The sequence below is a fragment of the Eschrichtius robustus genome, chromosome 10, assembly GCF_028021215.1.
Source record: "Eschrichtius robustus isolate mEscRob2 chromosome 10, mEscRob2.pri, whole genome shotgun sequence".
NCBI lineage: Eukaryota > Metazoa > Chordata > Mammalia > Artiodactyla > Eschrichtiidae > Eschrichtius > Eschrichtius robustus.
Genome location: NC_090833.1, coordinates 81,711,020 through 81,730,000, shown reverse-complemented (window position 1 = coordinate 81,730,000; position 18,981 = coordinate 81,711,020). Strand labels below are relative to the sequence as shown.

At 58.3% G+C, this 18,981-nt stretch overlaps 1 protein-coding gene across 1 annotated transcript; it reads left to right on the top strand.

Moving 5' to 3' along the window:
- Window positions 1-200: 200 nt before the first annotated feature.
- Window positions 201-17,696, top strand: CNTFR (ciliary neurotrophic factor receptor). The gene is made up of 8 exons (XM_068553000.1): window positions 201-291; window positions 4,470-4,703; window positions 11,658-11,775; window positions 11,949-12,115; window positions 13,199-13,362; window positions 16,834-17,014; window positions 17,363-17,531; window positions 17,623-17,696. Coding segments are annotated over exons 1-8 (1,125 nt in total). The 3' UTR covers window positions 17,624-17,696.
- Window positions 17,697-18,981: the final 1,285 nt, after the last annotated feature.

The following is an 18,981-nucleotide window of genomic DNA, read 5'->3' as shown; positions in this document are numbered from 1 at the left end:
TCTGCCTACAGATGCCAATAATGTTTTCTGTTGCTTGATGAGGATCCCGAGCCCCATTAAGAAGGGCATTTGGGGTCAAGGTGCCCTGGCCCTAGGGCTGGGATTTCCCAGTCTTGCCTGAGAGGAGGGGGGGCTCCCCAGGAGGCTCCTGCCTGGGCTGATGCTGCCCGTTTTCCCCGCCGCCCACTCTTTCCCAACAGATGGCTGCTCCTGTCCCATGGGCCTGCTGTGCCGTGCTTGCTGCTGCTGCTGCCGCTGCCGTGGTCTACGCCCAGAGGCACAGTCCACAGGGTGAGTGCTGGGCGGGGGAGCTCCCTGCTGACCCCCTCTGGGAACTGAGCGTGAACCCTCCCCGGCATAGCTGTACGCACCCACCCGAGAGCCACATACTGCCATAGGCTGGCATCGTCACACATGAACATGAGTCATATGACACTGATATACGGGGTGACCCACTGATGTCGTCCCATAAACACAGTCCCCCAGTCACTCCTGGGTGGTCTCATGCTGATGGTATCTCTGGCTTGAGATGATCTGTCCCTCTGCCCACTAGCACTGATACAGGGTACAGGCAGGTGGGATGGGAGTTGGGGGCAGCTAGGGGCAGGGCCCTGTACAGTACCTGGTGAAATGGGGTCCCCTCGGATTTATGGGGGTGCAGTGGGAGGCACTGAGAGAGACAGTGGGTAAGAATATTTCCCCTTATCCCAGAAGGAATACAGGGACAGAGATGGTAGACTGAGGACAAGGTGTGGGGATGGGCAGGGTGACAAGTGGGAGAGGGCTGGCACATCAGGGAAGGGGCCCGGTCAGTGAGCCGGGCTGGCTGGAGGGGGCAGGGATCGCTCAGGCTGCGCCATTGGCAGCCTCCTGCACCTCCCCCACAACTTGTCCAGTGAGTGCTGAGTCGTCCTCACAGACCACGGGGCAAGGAGCTGCACCCCTGCTGGGAAACGTTGCCACTGGCCCTTCTGCATCTGAGGCAGCACCTCAGACAGCCACGTCAGTACGAGGTCTGACCTCGAGACTCCTTGAACGAGGGAGCCTCCAAGTGTAGGGAGCTCCCCCCCTTGGTTGTGTCCTGCCCCCCACCTCAGTTGGCTCAGGTAGAGGCAGAGAAGGTGGGGGCATCTCTGGGCCCAGGCGCAGAGCAGACCCTAATGGCTGAGCTCCATGACCCTCAAGGCTGTGGGCTCAAGGAGGGCAGTAGGTCGAGGCTCCTGTGGCCTCTTCCTCGTGAGCCCAGCACTGAGGCCCAGAGAGAGCCTGGCCTGCCCCAGGGCTGCTCCGCAGTGGGCAGGGACTGAAGGGACCACCGGGCCAGCCCATCGACCCCCACCTGCAGTCGGCCTGCCTGGGGCTCCTGTGCTGACTGGACCAGCCTAGGCCCGCCAGTGGTCTTTCCCGTTGGCCTCGCCCCTGCCCTGTGTGTGGGCATAGGCTGCATCTCTGAGAGTGTGAGACTGTCCTTGTGCGTTAGACTGTGTGCTTGTGTGAGTGAGACTGTGTCCCTGTTTGGGTGCGTTTCTCTGTGTAGTTATATCCTTGTGGGCTGTGCCCTGTGTGTGACATAGTTGACGTGTGACCGTGGCCTTTGTGGGGTTGTGTCCTTGTGGTTTAGACTGTACCCCATGTGTGATAGTTTGTTAGTTTCTCTGTTTCTGTCTCTTCGTGTGTTCGTGTCCCTGTTAAACTGTCTCTCTGTGTGTGAGACCATGTCCCCATGTGTAACTGTGCCTCTGGGTGACAGCGCCCTTCCTGTGCATGCATGTGGCCTGTTATCAGGTGTTACTGTCCCTGAAGCGGCACAGTGTCCCTGCGTAGCTGTGACCTTGTGGATGGTTGTCCTGTGTGTGCTTTTCCTTCTTTGTGGTGACTGTCTTCATCCTATGTGTATGGTGATGTGAAGTTGCTTAGGACGCTTGGGGGGACTGTTTCCAGCATGTGGTCCCCATGTGAGCCCATGTGCACAGGTGTGAGGGAGCCGTCAGCTCTATCCCTGTGTGTTCTCCATGTCCATGACCTCATCCTGTCTCTGTCTCTTATCCTGGCTTCTAACAACCTTTTCACAGCTGATTCCTTTGGAGCATTTGTCACCGCGTCAGGGCCAAGAAGCCCATCCTCCCCCTGCTGCTTGATTTAATTTCTGAAATGGACAGCACATCAGTAGGGGCAACCACGGGGCGGGAGGAAAGCTGTCCAGAGACAAAGGATTAAATCACTGCCATCTTTGGAGCTGTTGCATGGCTGTGTGTATTGCCATTGCTGTGTTAATTGTAGCAGTTGTGACACTGTGTGATTGTCATGTCACATTACCCCCTCTGCCTCTGCATTGTGGCCTGTAGTTGTCATCTGTCATTGTGTTGTCATTTTTTCATTCCTGCCCTGCCCTTACATGGTTGGTTTGTCACTGTTGTCAGGTTGTGTTTCCATTTCCTTTGTGAGGCAGACAGGGTTCCCCACGTGTTACCCCACTGCCATTACATTCATTGTGCTGTTGGGTTGGTTTCCTCATCTTGCGGCTGTACCTGCCCCCCAGTATTAAAGGGCCATACCGGGGCCATGTTAGTTCTGAGCTGCTGTTGGTCAGTGTTGATGTGTTGCTGCTGGGACCGTGATGGCCACGCCCCCTCCACGATGGTCAGTTTTCAGCCTCCTCCTCAGGCCGCTGGATGCAGAGTCTCTGCTGGGGCGGGGGGGTGGGGGTGTGTGTGTGTGTGTGTGTGTGTGTGTGTGTGTGTGCAGAGAGAGGGGCTTGGCGTGTTTCCTGGAAGCTCCAGGTTTTTGGAAGGGAGGCTGGAGGGGGGCTCAGTGGCTAGGGCTGGTGGACTGGGGGGGGCTCTATGGCTTGAGCCGTGGACACTGGGCCTCTGGTCAGAGGGAGGCCCCCAGTCAGTCTCTGGTCCAGCCTCACAGCTGTGGCCTCCAAGGCCCCCCGGCCACCACCCTTCCGCCTGTTCATCCTCTGTTCGGCTGGTCCCAGGCCCCACAGACGAGTGGTCAGGGCTGGCTGGGTTTCCTGCTTCCCTCTCCTTTGACGGGGACAGAGAGGCTCAGAGAGGGGCGAGACAGAGACAGGCAGCGGGGGAGAGAGCTGGAGACACAGAGAGATCCCCGGCACAGGGAGGGTGACCGAGGTAGCAAACAGGGACAGATGTTTCAGCACAGAGAAAAGCAGAACTGGGGAGGGGTCTATAAAGGAGGGAAGGGGGCGGCTGGCGGCATGGGGCGGGGGGGTGGGGGGGGGGGATCCCTACCCCCTGCAGTCCTGGTGGTGTTAACAAGTCTAATTAAGAGGCCACTGGCCCAACTTAATTGGCTCTTTAACAGGAATTGCCTCTGAAAATCCCCCAACTCTGCGGGGTGGCTCTCTGGAGGGGAGATGTGAGGGAGTGTTAACGAGGGATCCCGAGACCACCCCCCCGCCCCCCTCCCCCTCGCTCTGCCCCTCCCACCCTCACTCCACAGATCTGGCTGGGATCAGGGAAGCATCGGTCCTTCCAGGCTTGGGAGGCAGGATGAGGAGGGTAGATTCGCATCTCCCGGTGCCCGCTTCTCTGGGGCTGTCTGTAGAATCGGTGCCTTGGACATCCTCTGTCCCACTCGCCTCCCCACCTAGCGCTGCCTCTCGACAGGTGCTCCCTCCCGCCCTTCCACTCCAGTCTCCTGGGCTCCGTCCATCACGCCTGGGTTGCCGAGGCCAGGGCTAGGGTTTGCTTTTGGCTCTGACAGGCCCCTCCTGGGGGCAAGAGAGGAATGGTCAGAGAGCTCCCTCAGTCCCAGCACTCCCCCACCCACACCCCAAGCAGTTCCTGCCTCATGATGATGTTGACAGCTGCCAGGAGTTCCCTAGGGCTCCTGTCCTGGACCCTGCCCATTCTCCCTTCTCCTGCTGCTGCCCCAGCCCTGTATGGTTGGGAGCGGGGGGCTTGTCAGGGGCTCAGAGTCAGGGAGAGGGAGAGAGGCAGGACAGAACGACAAGGATGGGGAAGATGAAGAGATGGGAAGAGACAGAGGGAGGAGTTCAGGAGAGGGGCCCCTCAGCCCCAGCTTGCCTGGGTAGCAGATGTCAGTGACTGGGGCTGGGCCTGTTGGTGGCAAGAGGTTGGGGTCGTGGGGGTCAGGAAAACTTTTAAAAGGACCTGGGGACTGGAGGTGAACTGGCTCTTCTCTCCCAGCACGCTACACAAACTCTCTACACATACACACATACACACACGGTCCCCAGACGTGCACACACACGTACGAATTTGGAGGCACTCATGTACCTGTACCCTTGTACGGCCGCACAGGAATTTTGCATACCCCTCATCTCCCCAGGACACTCACACGGTGAGACTCAGAGCCTCTCGGCCTGGACTCCTCACTTGTGCACATTAACGGGCTCTCATCCGTGCACGTTTGCCTGGGGGTGCTGGGTGGGGCTGTGACCTGTGACTTTTGCCTTGTGCCCTCCCTGCCCCCCACAGAGACACCCCACGTGCAGTACGAACGCCTGGGCTCAGACGTGACTCTGCCGTGTGGGACGGCGAACTGGGATGCAGCTGTGACGTGGCGGGTGAATGGGACAGACCTGGCCCCTGACCTGCTCAACGGCTCTCAGCTCGTGCTCCGTGGCCTGGAACTGGGCCACAGCGGCGTCTACGCCTGCTTCCACCGCGACTCCTGGCACCTGCGCCACCAAGTCCTCCTAAATGTGGGCTGTAAGTGTTACTCCCAGCACCCCTCATTTGACCTCCCACTTCACTCAAGGGCGTTGTCCATGAGGCCCAGACCCTTAGCCCGGTTCAAAGCCCCTTCCTGGTGGTAGTGGTGGAGGCCCTGACCCTTGCCCTCTGATCCTATTTGAGCCTGCTCTTCTGACCTCTGAGCCCAGTCTCACCCCCTGAGTCCGGACCCCTGGCATTTTGCACTTATATCCACCCCCACTGGAGATCTTTGAGATCCTGAAATCCTGTTCCCTATGACAAGATGGGCACAGGAGGGCTGGCAGGCATGGCCCACCTGGGGCCTGGTGGGGAAGAATCCTAGAGTCCCAGCTCCGAGCTGGAGTGGCCTCGCTCCACTGTGTCCTCTCACAGGGTCTGGCCCTGAGGGCCTTAGGGAAGAAAATGGGGTATACGGTTATGCAGGTAGAGGTGTGGCACTCTGGGAAGCTCCAGGGAAGAAGGAAGGCTTCCTGGAGTGTGAAGCACATGGAGACTTGGAGGATTTGGAAGATACACTGAAAAAGTTCTTTCTGGCAGAGAGCTGAGTGTGACCATAGGCTTCAGAGGCTGGGAGGGCATGAAAAGGCCACTTGGGTTGGTATAAATGGCAGAAGGGAGCTGAAGGAGGGGACGGGGCAGATCATGATCCTAGAAGCTGGGGAGTGACACGATCAGAGTCATGTTGTTAAAAGGTCCCTCTCTCTGTGCTGCGGGGAGGCAGGTGGATGGGCAAAGGCGGGGGCAGGAAGGAGACTGTTGCTGGGATGCAGGAGAGATGAGGGGGACCTAGGACCGGGGCATAGAGTTGGGGAAGTTGAGAGGGGGTGATTGGACCTCCAGGAGCTGGTGATGGATTGGAGGTAGGGAGGACAGGAGAATAGAGAGTGGGAAGAGTCAAGACGGCTGGTGGTACCAATCGCTGCAACAGAGACAAGGTGGAAGGGTCAGCTGGAGGAGAAGATAGTGTGTTCTGTTTACACGGTGTCTCAGTTTGGGTTTCCCTAGAATCAGGTGAGAATTTACATACAGGTAGTCTATTTGGCAGGTGACAGAAACATCATAAGGGAATGGGAAAGTGATAGAAAAGGAAGTTAAGCTAGCCAGTAAAGGGGGAGTTATCTAGCCACTGCTTCTGGGCAACTGGCGCTTAACCCGCTGGGGGAGCCCCGGGAACCGAGGCAGAAAATGTGTCTCAGAGTTCTCCTGCCTAAGGAGTGCGGGGGCTCAGATGCTTATACACTAAGGGGTCGGGGTGGGGCTGCTTTAATTCCCCAGCACTTTTGGCCTGATGCCCTGACAGGCAATGCAGGTTTTGGTGGCCAAAGAAAGCTCTGAGGCAAATAACTGCAGAAGCAGTCAGCGGGTACGGGTGAGGGATCTGCGGCACCACCATCTGCTATAGACATGTTGGGTTGTGGTGCCCGGGGGACAACCGGGAGTTGATGGCTGGTAGCCAGTGAATCTGAGGGTCTGGGACTCGGGGAGAGGCCTGTGCTGGAGATGGGAATTTGGGGGTGGGGGGTGTCAGCATTAACTCCTTGGGAGGGGGTGAGATGGCCAAGGGTGAGATTGTGGGATGAGGAGAGAAGAGGACCCAGAACCCAGCCCTGAAGACCATCACTGTAAAAGGGGTTGATGGAAGAAACGAGCCACAAAAAGATGAAAGATGAGAAGGAGCCGGCAGGAAGGTAGAAGGAAGAGCAGGTGAGTGTGATTCAGAAGAGGCGTTTGGAGCATCGGGATGGTGAGGTTATCAGTGTTGCTGATGGTCATCTGGGCAGGCCTATGGAGCTCAGCCAGAGGCACCAACTGACAGAGTAAATACTCTGAAAATAGCTTCTTTTCTTCTTGAGCCAAGGATTCAAGCTTCTCCGGCCTCATCCCACTTGGGTGATGCACCCCACTGTCTGAAGATGGTTTCTTTACTCCTGGGAGCTACTGAGGGGAGGAGACGCTTGAGGGACCTGGAAGCAGGCCCTTTCCCCACTATCAGGAGACTGGTGTGGACAACCGCGGGAAACGTTAGGCTGAAGTGTTGCTCAGGGTCCGCCACAACACTGACCCGTCAGTGGGGCTAGAGGAGAGGTACAGGTATGTTTTGGTAGGGATGTTCCTTTCCCCACAGAAAAGCTCTTTTATGTGTTTAAACTGGAGAGATGGCAGTCTTACTTGCAAACCGAGGGTGGAGTGACCCCTGTCGGCCAGCTTGAGATATGCAGGATCAGCCCACCAGAGTCCTCCCTGGCCCACCACAGGGTACGTTAGAAATGGACCATGCAGCCTAGCCCTGGGCCCTTACATGGGGAAAAAGGCCATATATTGAGTGCAAGGAGTATGAGGCCAACTTGGTACAAGTCACCCATACCCTTGTCTTTTCAGTTCGAGCCCCAGAAGTCCTCAGGATGGACAAGGCTGGCTGTGATGGCTGGGCCTTGGTGGCTCTGGGCCCCCATTCCTGATGACTCGATTTTCTTTGAGAGGTCATTGGAAGGGGATTGGGTCTAGATGTAATGCCTGTAGCCATACCCACAGCTGCCCTTTGTGACCAGAACCCAGACCTTTTATATATAGTGCTGATCACTCCCCAGGCCCTGCCTGTCAGAGGAGAGCTGGCCACGAGTTGGCTGTAGCATTAGTTACAGATACTTATCTCTCATTGCCTTGTTTCCTTCTAAAGAGTTGGTCAGAGGAACAGGGGACATTAATCATGATTGTTTCAGTCACTTTATATTAGTAACAAGAGACTGGGTTTGGCAACACTCAATATCAAATTATCCTTCTCGCCAGTGCTCAGAGAACAGGACAAAGCTACCCCTGATTTGTGGGCCATTCAAACTAAAAATTATTCAGTATTTATCCTAAACATATAAGATTTTCATGTCTCTATTTCCAAGGGAACCTGATCATAAAAATATTCCGTTGAAAGTCCCCTTAACCAGGCTGATCGCTGGACTGCTTCCTCCTGACCCACCTTCCTGCCCTCAGGCAGATGGTCACAACCAGCAAGGAGGCCCCTACCCAGGGTGATGAAAGGACCCCCCACATTAGGAAACAGGATCACAAGGTTCCTTTCAGTAGCATCCTTTTGTTTCCTTAGACACTGCTAATTCCGTGTCATTCTGATTTTAAGCTGAAATAAATCGGAGATTAAGTGACTGATTTTAAATAGACAGTTCTTTGTCCAGGTTTCAAATATTTGTATTTGATTGGTCAGGACAGGAGCTCCTGAACCCCTGGTTCAGCGTCGCTTCCTCCTCAGCTCTGTTTGGTGGGGAAGGAGAGAGCAGCCTGTGGTTGAAGAAGAAATTGGGGAGAAAAGATGGGTAGATGGTGGGCATTTAGGAGTCCAGAAGTTGGGGTGCCTCGAGGGATGTCACGAGATAAGGTTAGGACAGGCCATGGGTCTTGAATGCCAGGCAGGAGGAGGAGGAGTGTGGGTGCGGCCCAGGCAGGGCTGGGGCTGAAAGGGTCACCCCGCCCCGCCTGGCCTGATCTGGCCTGGCCCAGGGGTGTGGGCAGCCCGCCCCTCCTCCTCTCTGAACTGGCGGGCAGGCCTCGTGCGTGCTGGGGGCTCCAGCCCAGGCGGGCTGGCGAGATGAGAGGAAAAACATGCGGTTTGGTGGGCTGGACATGGAAAAACAAGCCAATTAGGAAAACAAACAAATCCTGGGCCAGCGGGGGTACACGCACGCATGCACACGCACACACAGCCCCGCGTGGGACTCAGGGACGCCCTGCCACAGGCTGATGCTGTCACTTGGGCATCTCAGGAGCCCCCACGGGGGCAATTCAGGAAGTCTGGGCATCCAGGAGCATGCCTGTATGTGATATCATGACACGTGTGTGTATGGGCTTTTGCTCACACACAGCCTCTAACATGCTCTCACACGGTGTTCAGCTCATACGTGTGAACACACTTGGAATTCTGGGCACCTTCCCACACCCACAATTCGAAAAATGCATTCAGACTTAAGTTCCGTCTCATACGCAGTGTCTCAGGTTTGTAGTCCCGCTGTCACTGTTTCACACACAACAGCGCATTTACGCGGAGGACCTCAGCCACACAGCCTCACACGTGTAGACAACCCCCAAGTCACACAGCCTCACCCCGAGCCCCACACAAATGCAGTCACCCGGCCATGCACAGCCACTCGCAGCAACACTGCTGCCCAGAGTCCCAGTCACACACAGGAAGCCTCTCGGAGTTACGCACACAGCCTCACAATGGCAATCTCTTACAAACAGCTTCTCCCCTGACTTGCAGCACGCTCCCAGCAGGCCTCCTAATTGCATACTGTCCCACAGCCTCACACTTTGTCTCTCTCAGCACACCCACCTCCGCCCACCCGGCCCCTCAGCTGGGCTCCAGCTGCAGCAAGTCACTCCTTTTCTTCCTTTTCTTTGTTTTTCTTTCCTCCTTTTCCCTCTGAGAAACCTGGTCCCTGTCAGGAAACCCAAGCCCTTCCCTACTCAGGGCCCAGGGCCAGGCTGGAGTAGCCAGATGACAGACAAAGCCCTGCCTGCCCTCCCTCCCCCCCGCCCGCCCCCCATGACCTGCCCAGTCAGAGAGGGGAACTGGTTTGCGGGGGGATGTCTGACGGGAGACGGGTCCGAGGGGGGAGGATGGTCAGAGGGAAATGGAGGAAACCGGCCACTGGGGAGGCTGGGCGGGTGCGGGGGCCTGCGAGTCCAGTGCCATGGCCCGCTCTGCCCTCCAAAGAGCCCCAGGTGGCAGGGAGCTGACTCTGCAGGCTTCAGTCCCCCCTCCCCCGCCCCCCGCCCAGTGCCCTTCTCCTTTGAAGCTGGGGGTAAGGGAGGGTGGTGGTAGGAGGGGGCAGTGGAGGCTTCTCAGCCAACCTCGGAATGTCCTTTCCTCCTGGGGTAGCTGCCAACGCCGGCCTGGCCCACAGGCCCCCACGAGGCGCTTCCTGTGTCCTTGGCCACCCCCCACCCCCCCGCACGCCTCTGTGCCCCTGGGCAGATAGGCACGGGGTACGTGAGGCGCGCAGGATGAACATGGAAGAGACACAAGATGGACATGGGGCCAGGAAGGCTTCCTGGGGGAGGCAGGCAGCAGCGGGCAGAAAGCAGGCTGCCCCTCGTGCAGGCTCAGCTGGCCTCCAGCTCTCCCCTGCAGGCCAGGGGCTGGAGCCACCTCTGCCCACAGCATAGCCCACGCCACCTGCCACATACAAGCTCCCCTCATGCCTCTCTGACCCCTTCATCTCCCCTGCTGCAAAGCCAGATCGGGCCCTGGGGGTTCGGCCCCAATACATACGTACTTCACATATACTGGACACGTACATGCAGTCACACACAGTCACTCGCAATCCCGTGCACACTGTGGATGGAAGCCCACGGCTCCCCAAGTATCACCACGGCCACTCAGCAAGTGTGGACATGCACTCCCCCTCACCGTCCCTGGCTTATTGAGCTGCCCCCCTCCCATTTCCTGTCCACCTGTCAGGCAGGGGGCGGGGTGGGGGGGCACAGGCGGGAGGTGTCAGTGTCCCTGGAGCCGTGGACGGACATGCCTTGCCTGGGTCAGATCACAGAAGCTGCCTCCTTCCAGGAACCTGAGCCGGCTGTCCTCATGCCTTACCGAATGCCCGAGGGTGGAACAGCTGGGCTAAGTGCTCACGGCAGCAAAAAGAGTGGTTAGACAGCAGAGAGGACTTCCCAAGTATGTGTGTGTGGTCGTGTTGGTGGGTATCCCCATCCTGGTGTTTAGTACCAGCTCTGGCTTGCTGTGTGACCACAGGTAGGTCCCCATCCCTCTCTGGCCCTCCGCGTTCCCCAGAGTAAAGGCAGCTGCTGACCATATAAAGGGCTTCTTTTTTCTTTTTTAAATAAATTTATTTATTTGTTTATATTTGGCTGCGTTGGGTCTTCGTTGCTGCGCTCGGGCTTCCTCTAGTTGCGGCGAGCGGGGGCTACTCCTCCTTGCAGTGCGTGGGCTTCTCACTGCAGTGGCTTCTCTTGTTGCGGAGCACCAGCTCTAGGGGCATGGGCTTCAGTATTTGTGGCACACGGGCTCAGTAGTTGTGGCTCGTGGGCTCTAGAGCGCAGGCTCAGTAGTTGTGGCTCACGGGCTTAGTTGCTCTGCTGCATGTGCGATCTTCCCGGACCAGGGCTCAAACCCGTGTCCCCTGCATTGGCAGGCGGATTCTTAACCACTGCACCACCAAGGAAGTTTCCTAAAGGGCTTCCTTAGGGGTCTGTGATGGAGAAGCTGGGGGCTGGGGCTGGGGTGAGGTACACACCAAGGGAACAGCAGCTTCCTCTCTGCACACACACACAGTCACACATAGTCATGTGCTCTGAGAGCCATACACATAGACATTCCTACATACGTACCCACATACCATCACACATCACTCATTCATGTCACACACAGAGACACATATGTGACATATATGCATATGAACAGCCGCCCAGTGCTGTCGTTCATGTGGAGCCACCAGGCCTGTCCTCGTGTTTCTCATTCTCTCCCGAGGGGAAGCCTGGGATGTCTCTTCTCCAGGGAGTGCACCCTGATCACCCCACCAACCAGAGGACCCGGTCAAGACCCCCCCTTGGCCTCTGTTGCACAATCTTCCTCTGGAAATGGACGCAGTGTGGCAGGAGATTTGGGGCTGGGGCCGATTCCCCCAGACATCACCTCCATCCTGTGATCGATGAGCTGAGGCCTCCCCACAGTTCCCACCTCCATTGAGCAGGTGGGGGGGCTCTCTCTCCATACAGCCCGTTTTCCTTTAATTAAACATCTGGCTCTCTGTGGCCTGGGAAGCCTCAGACCCTCGCTGACAGCACCCTCCCCCCGCCACCTCTGGCATCGCTGATGGGTTGAAGGGGGAGAGCTGGGGTTCTGGGGCCCACCTGTCCCCACGCTAACGCAGGGGACTGGGGGCTCCAAGAATGCCCTGACCGTGCTGTCCTCACCCCCAGTGCCGCCGCGGGAGCCCGTACTCAGCTGCCGCTCCAACACTTATCCCAAGGGCTTCTACTGCAGCTGGCATCTGCCCACTCCCACCTACATCCCCAACACCTTCAATGTGACTGTGCTGTGAGTAGACGCACCTGTGACCTGGTTTCAACCCTGACCTCTGACCTCTCCCCCAGCCCCCCACCATGCCCTCAGTCCAGACCCTAGCCCAGCCTTGGGCTTGACCTTCCCCCAGCCTCTGCCCTACCCGACCTTGATGTTGGTAACGGTGCCTGGGCTTCATCCCTCCCCAGGCATGGCTCCAAGATTATGGTCTGTGAGAAGGACCCGGCCCTCAAGAACCGCTGCCACATCCGCTACATGCACCTGTTCTCCACCGTCAAGTACAAGGTCTCGATAAGTGTCAGCAACGCTCTGGGCCACAACGCCACAGCTATCACCTTCGATGAGTTCACCATTGGTGCGTGGGGAGGGGGTGGGTCCCTGCTGCATACTCCAGTGGGAGTAAGTGGGTGTTTGCCAACGCGTATATGAGCATTGGTGGGGGTGTCCACATTGTGTGCCCAGGTATATGTGGAACGTATAATGTGTACATATATGCGTGGCATGTATATACCTGTGAACATCTGAGTGGATGTCCTTCACCTGCCAGGGCCGAGAGACCTCTCCAGCGGCTCTTCCCATTGTCTCTCTGGCTCCCAGAGCATGCACGAGGGGGAGGGGGGCAGGCTGGGCCAGACCCTTGTGCAGCTGCAGCCTCCACCCCCCCACCCCCAACGCTAATGGCTTCCTTACGGCCTGTGATGAATGAGGTGTCAGAACAGGAGACAGGACTGGGAGAGATACCGCCCTCCCCCCCACCCCATCCCAGCCAGACCCTCTGCCCGCCCCTGCCCCATCCCGGCCAGACCCTCTGCCCGCCCCTGCCCCACCCCGGCCAGACCCTGTGCCTCTGCCTGCCCCACCCCCAGCATGGCTGGGTCCCCAGCCAGCCTCTTGCTATGTGAGCTGGGCCCTTAGATGCTCTCATCAGATCCTCAGCCCACTTCCAACCCAGATCTGCAACACCTGTGGACCGTCTTTTAACCTTGACCCACAGAGCAGCTTCAAACCCAGACTCTTCCAAGGGAGGCCGTGTCTCAGTTTGGAACTGGAAAAGTTGAGGTGAAAAGCCAGGCTTGGGGAAGTATATGATGTTGGTACAGGCTGGGGTGATCCAGGTGATGATGAGGGTAATGGTAGGGCATGACATAGGCTTAGTAATTGGGATGCTGGTCATCATGAGGATGGGGTTGATGATGGGATGAAATTTATGATGTTGATATCATGAGCTGGTGACAGTGACTACAGTGACCGTCATTGGTGATGACAGGGAATGTGAAAGGTGGAAGTAATGAGATGGTTGTTAACGGTGGTTGCCAAAATTGACAACAGAGAAGAGCGATGATGATTGATGTGCATTGGTTGACATGGTGGCTGGGGTTGACGAAATGGGGTTGTTCCAAGAGATCAGTGTGGTACTGAAGCTGTGTTTCCTCAACAGTGAAGCCTGACCCTCCAGAAAACGTGGTAGCCCGGCCAGTGCCCAGCAACCCTCGCCGGCTAGAGGTGACATGGCAGACCCCCTCGACCTGGCCTGACCCCGAGTCCTTTCCTCTCAAGTTCTTTCTGCGCTATCGACCCCTCATCCTGGACCAGTGGCAGCATGTGAGTGCCCAACCCTGCCCTGCCCAGATCCCGAAAGCCCGAATCAGGGCCACACGGCATGGGAGGCCCCCGTATCCCTGCTGCTAGCTGTTCCAATGTGAAGCCTGAGGGCAGTCAGAGAGGCTTTCTGGGGGGAAGAAGGGACCAGGTGAGCCTGGAAGGATGGATGGAGCTGAGGGAGATGTCCTGATCTAAGGTCCTTAGGGGTTCCTGGTGACCCCCATTAGGGCAACAGGAACGCATCTGTCGTTGTGGCTCCGCATGGTAGTGGAGAGAAATGCTGGGAGGCAGATGGCAGGCAGTGTTTCCCTTTTCTTATCTCTGGCTTCAGCCCTGATCAGACATCTCCCTCTTACACTCTGGGCCAGTCTCTGAGCCTGTGCTGGACCCAAGGGGCAAGATAGTCCCTGTCCTCAAGGACTCACAGATGGTCTCAAGGGGTCAGAATCAGGCAATAGAGTCAAGCTCAATCCAGGGTGTGAGCTCAGGCCGTGATTAGTGTCATGGCTCCAATGTCAAGTCTACCTTAGAGGTCAGCTTAAAGTTATGGGTCAGAAGGTGGTCTGGACCGGGACCGAAGCAGTGGACGGGGGGCAGTATGGGGTCAGGCTGTGGTCTGGGATGTTGACCAAGTTACGAGAGCGAGCTCTGGGGAGCAGCCAGGGGTTTGGGGCAGACTTGAGTTTCTCTCTCCTTGAGGGCCCTGGGCCCATAGGGCTGTGGGTGCTATGTGGCCCGTGAGGTCTGTGGGCTAGGTCTGGGGCTGGGAAGGTGCGCCCTGGGGCCACCCAGGCTGGCACCCAGGGTCAACCTGTGCCCCCACCGTGTCCACCTGGTTCCAGCCTCATCTCCTCCTGCGCCTCTCCCAGCTGGCCTTTAAAGCGCGTAATTCGATTCCAGGGCGCCTGTCCTGGTTGCAGGCCTGGCTCCCACAAAGGCTGCTTACATGCTCATATGTTCCCTGACAGAGTCCGGAGTCCCTCCCGCCTGGCCAGCTGCCCGCGACTAATGCATTGCTAATAACCAGGGTCTAGTTTCACAAGCCCCCCTCTCCTGCTAACTAGCTGCAGGCAGCAGCCCCGCGTGTCGCAGTGCACACGCCTTGCAGTGGACCTGGCACACTGCCTACCACACACACGCGGGAACATGCACGCACACACGTGGCCCCCAGCAGGAACCATGCTCCCTACGTGCGTGTGACTAACATGCCAAGGCCACCCACTGGCCTGCACCGTGGGCAGAGCTGACCCCAACGCTGACGCGGGCAGAGCAAAATATGTGGGCTCCGTGGCAAGAACGTGAGTGGCCTGTGGCACATGTTATCCCTGCTCCATGTCACATTGGTATTGTGGTTAGCTAGATTTATGGCTCTTTTGAACTTGAGTTTTGCTCTGAACAGAATGGACTCTCCCCAGTCCTTAAGCTTGGAGAGAGGCAGGTGTATGATTGGGAGGGGGAGTGGAGGGGAGAGCAGAGAAAAACATCACTTGGATTTTCAGGAGGACGTGAGAGATACAGGTCAGGAATTACACAAGAATGGGCACCATGAGGTCTGGCAGGGGCTGTCTCAGCATGGACAAGGGGGAGGCGAGTCCTGGGACCCAGCATGGGTTCCCTGCATCTTCTGCTCTGGGCCTAACTCATCAGGAAGGCTGGGAGGGCATGTTTGATGTCTGCTGCTAGAGACTGGATTGGAGGACTCCTAGGTAAGGCGGATGCCAGCAACTAGGGAATTCCTGACAGTTGTGGAGCCATTCTCTTAAGGGGCTGGATTAAGGGATCAGTGACAACCTAACAAGAAGGGCCCAGGCCTAGGAGATGTGGCTTCCAGGAGGGCACTGCACTTCTCGGCCACATTCCTAGAGGTATGGTTGGTTGCCCACCATAAGCCCACCAAGGAGGTGGTAATTTGATCTGCTCCCCATGGCCCTCTCCCTTTGGGGGAAGACAGATGTGGAGATCCGGGGGACAGAATCAAAGGAGGAGGCCCGAGGGTCAAATCCTGGGAAGAGGGAGAAGGAACCGAATGAACGAGGGCTACTTAGCCAGAGGGGGTCTTTACAGAGCAAAAGGGGACTGGGGGACCAGAGGTGGAACTGGGCCCCAACTCCAGGAGAGGAGGGTCTCTGGGGCCCACCGATCTTCCAGGGCTGGGAGTAGGACTTACTGAGCCCAGATCTGGGCCCAAAATGGCTCTCATACCGACTCTGGCCTTTGCCAGTACCTCCTATCTCAGGCTCACAAACCCTGGAGGAATTGGGAGGCTTTCCCGCCCCACTTGGACCCAGCTGCACACACATGAATCCACATACACAGACGCACATGGACTCACAGACTGTCAGGTCAGGTAGCCCAGACCCTGGTTTTCTTGGGGGAAGAGTGTAACAGGGACCCAAAAATCCCTGAAGCCAGACGTGGCCCAGAGCGGGCCCCCTCCTCCGCCCCTGCCGGCTGCCCCTGTTTACGAGGCGCCTTAATGAGGCGGCGGGTGCCGCTGAGATGAACCAGAGCCCAGCCTGGGCCTGGGAGGGGCGACGGACAGGCAGGCCAGCCTGGAGGGTGGGGGGAGACCCTCAGGATGGGGCCGGCCAGGGCGGGGGTGGGGTGGCCACGCCTCCAGGAGGAAATGGAGCAGCTGTCCTGCTGTCCTGCCGCCCCAGGAGCTGCCCCCCCACCCCTTTTCCACCTCAGGCAGGGCGATGTCCATAAGTGAGGCCACCCTGAGGGGGAGACCCAGCTGGGGCCAGGCTGGTGGGTGCGCCGGGCATCTGGGAGCCCAGGCTCTGAGCTGGAACCCGTGATAACGACAGAGCTGGCTGAAGTCTCTTTGGTGTTCACCATGTGCCTGAGTCCTCATTACAACCCTGTGAGAGAGATCATTAATGCCATTTTACAGATGAGGACCGCAAGGCATGTGGAAGTTAGGTAACTTAGTCACCTAGTTAGTAGGGGATGGAGCTAAAATTTGGACTCGGGCAGCCTAGCTCCATGCCTGCGTTTGTAACCTTCCCTTTAAACAGCTCCTTGATGGAGTGGGAGAGGGCAGCACAACATTACGCCTCTCTCACCCCATTCCTCTTGTCGCCTCCAGCTGGAACTGAGGTCGGGACTGGGCTGGGGCTAGTGAGAGAGCTGGGGTGACAGCAGAGTGAAGACACTGAGCAAAGTCCTCCTTACTCTCCCCTTGGGGCATTTCTCATCTCCTTAAAGATCTCCTCCCTCAGGACTGTCTTTGCTCCCTGCGGGGGGGGGGGGGGCGGTGGTGGGAGGGGGGGGTCTCCTCCCAGAGAAGTCTTCACTCTCCCAGGGATATTCTCAGTGTCCTCCCCCCAGGGAAGTCCTCATTCCCTCCAGGGGTGTTTTCACTCCTCTCTCCCTACAAGTGTTCTCACTTCTTCTGGGGGTGCCTCACTCTCGTGACCCCCAGGGTCCGCCGTCCCTATACGCCCCCACCCCGTGGTTTGGCTGCAGGTGGAGCTGTCGGATGGCACAGCGCACACCATCACGGATGCCTACGCTGGAAAGGAGTACATCATCCAGGTGGCGGCCAAGGACAATGAGATTGGGACGTGGAGTGACTGGAGTGTGGCCGCCCACGCCACACCCTGGACTGAGGAGCCACGACACCTCACGACCGAGGCCCAGGCCCCCGGTGAGCCCGCCCCCTGGGCTCCGTCCTGCTCCTCCTGGGACTTGGAGCATCTGCTCCAGGGGTCTCTACAGTCTGTGTGGCTGCCACACTCCCGTCGGTCTGTCCAGCCCCTGCTGTTCCTTGTCCTTGTTGTCTGGACACTCCAGGTAGGGGCCTCTGGATGGAGGGGTCCTCTGTGTGCCTTGGGGAAGCAGAGACCTGCCTGATGGGTGAGGCAGGGGCTGTCTGACAGGAGAGGCAGCCCTGGTCTGACACAAGAAGCAGGAGCAGTGTGCCTGTGGACCCCAGATGGAGGTGGGACTCCAGCCCCGGCCCGGCCCAGCCCTGAGTTTCCCCCATGTTCCCCAGAGACCACGACCAGCACCACCAGCTCCCTGGCACCCCCACCCACCACGAAGATCTGTGACCCCGGGGAGCTGGGCAGCAGCGGAGGACCCTCAGCGCCCTTCTTCATCAGTGTCCTCGTCACTCTGGCCCTGGCTGCCGCTGCTGCCGCTGCCGGCAGTCTCCTGATCTGGTAAGTGGAGTGAGGCTGGGTGGTGGAGGGGAGCCCGAGGGGACCCCGACCCCACCCTCTTCCCTCACAGCCTCCTGCCCTGTCCCCCCAGAGCCCGGCATCCCGTGAGGACATGCCAGCGCACCTGCAGAGGAGCAGGAGGCCGGAGCTGAGCCCGAAGACCCCGGTTTCTATTTTGCACACGGGCAGGAGGACCTTCGGCATTCTCTTGAGACACAATTTGTAGAGACCCCGGCAGGCCCGGGCCTGCCGCCCCCCAGCCCCGCCACACCACACCGGCCCCCCTCCCTGCTCAGGGCAGGGGGCCATGCAGCTAACCCACCCACCAAAGAGCACCCACACCTCCGTCCTGAGCCCTGGGGCTGGGCCCTCCAACGCCAGCGACTCCCAGGAGCCCTTGCGGGGCCTGAGGGGAGCCCCTCACATCCACAGTCTCGCCTCCTGTCCCAGCCTCCTGTCTGTTCCCGGGTCTCTGTTGCCACCATCAGATTATAAGCTCCTGACGCTGGGGGCGGGGCCCGGCCATCCCCTTCCCCCAGCACCCACACTTTTCAGTGCCCCGCCTCCGCCCCTGTTTTGTACGACTCTCCCCTTTTCCTGCTCCTGCCCCGCAGTATTTAATGCCCTGTCAGTCCCCTCTAGTCTGACTCAGTGGTAACTTGCTGTATTTGAATTTTTTACAGATGTATATACGGGGGTGGGGGGTTCTCATTAAACGTCACCATTTCATGAGTCCTTAGACCGGACCCACTTTGGGAGGGTAGCCCTTGTCCAAGGACCTCTCCCCTTCCAGGCCTGGAGGAGGGAAGCAGTTAGAGTTGGAGAGAGACAGCCCTCTCCAGACAGGTGGGGAGAGGCAGTTCAGCTCTCAGGCAGATGTGTCCGGGGATGGGGCTTCCCGCCTCTTTGGAGGGTAGAGCTCCCTGGAGGCCATGGGCAGAGTTGTGGGGAACAAGGGGCCCCAGTGAGGCAGGTCCCACGTGGGGGGCATCGAGTCAGCCCTGGAGGCTACTGAATCCTGGCAGGGCCGAGGTCTGTCTGGGGTCATCTCTGGAGCTGCCTTCCACGGGTGCCCAGGCCCGGCTTTACCCACGGGGCAGAGGTGCAAGAAGGGGAGGAGGCCGGGCTTCATCCTCGGGGTTGTCATCCCTGCCATTCAGGAGACACAGGCCGGGGTTCTAGCAGGTCAGGCCTGGAGCTCAGCCAGGGCTGAGAGTGCAGAGCGCAGAGTGGCCTGGGCAGGCAGGGAGGTTGCCCGAAGGAGGCCGCTTGGCACGTGACCAGGCACTGGACTCGTGCTTCAGGATGGGAAGCACGGAGTACGAGGTTTACCCCAGGGTTAGATTGCAGTGAGGACTCAGTGTGAGTGGGAGGGGAGTGGGCTTCGGCTTTACAGGGTGCTCAGTCTTTGGGCCAATGCCACACCCTCTGCCCACACCCTTCTGGTCCC

Bases quoted from the DNA above. Each gene is read 5' to 3' on its own strand.
- CNTFR (XM_068553000.1), top strand. From the start codon at position 201: ATGGCTGCTCCTGTCCCATGGGCCTGCTGTGCCGTGCTTGCTGCTGCT. The intron at 4,704-11,657 runs GTAAGTGTTACT...CCTCACCCCCAG, and splicing joins AGTCCTCCTAAATGTGGGCT to TGCCGCCGCGGGAGCCCGTA. The intron at 17,015-17,362 runs GTGAGCCCGCCC...CATGTTCCCCAG, and splicing joins GACCGAGGCCCAGGCCCCCG to AGACCACGACCAGCACCACC.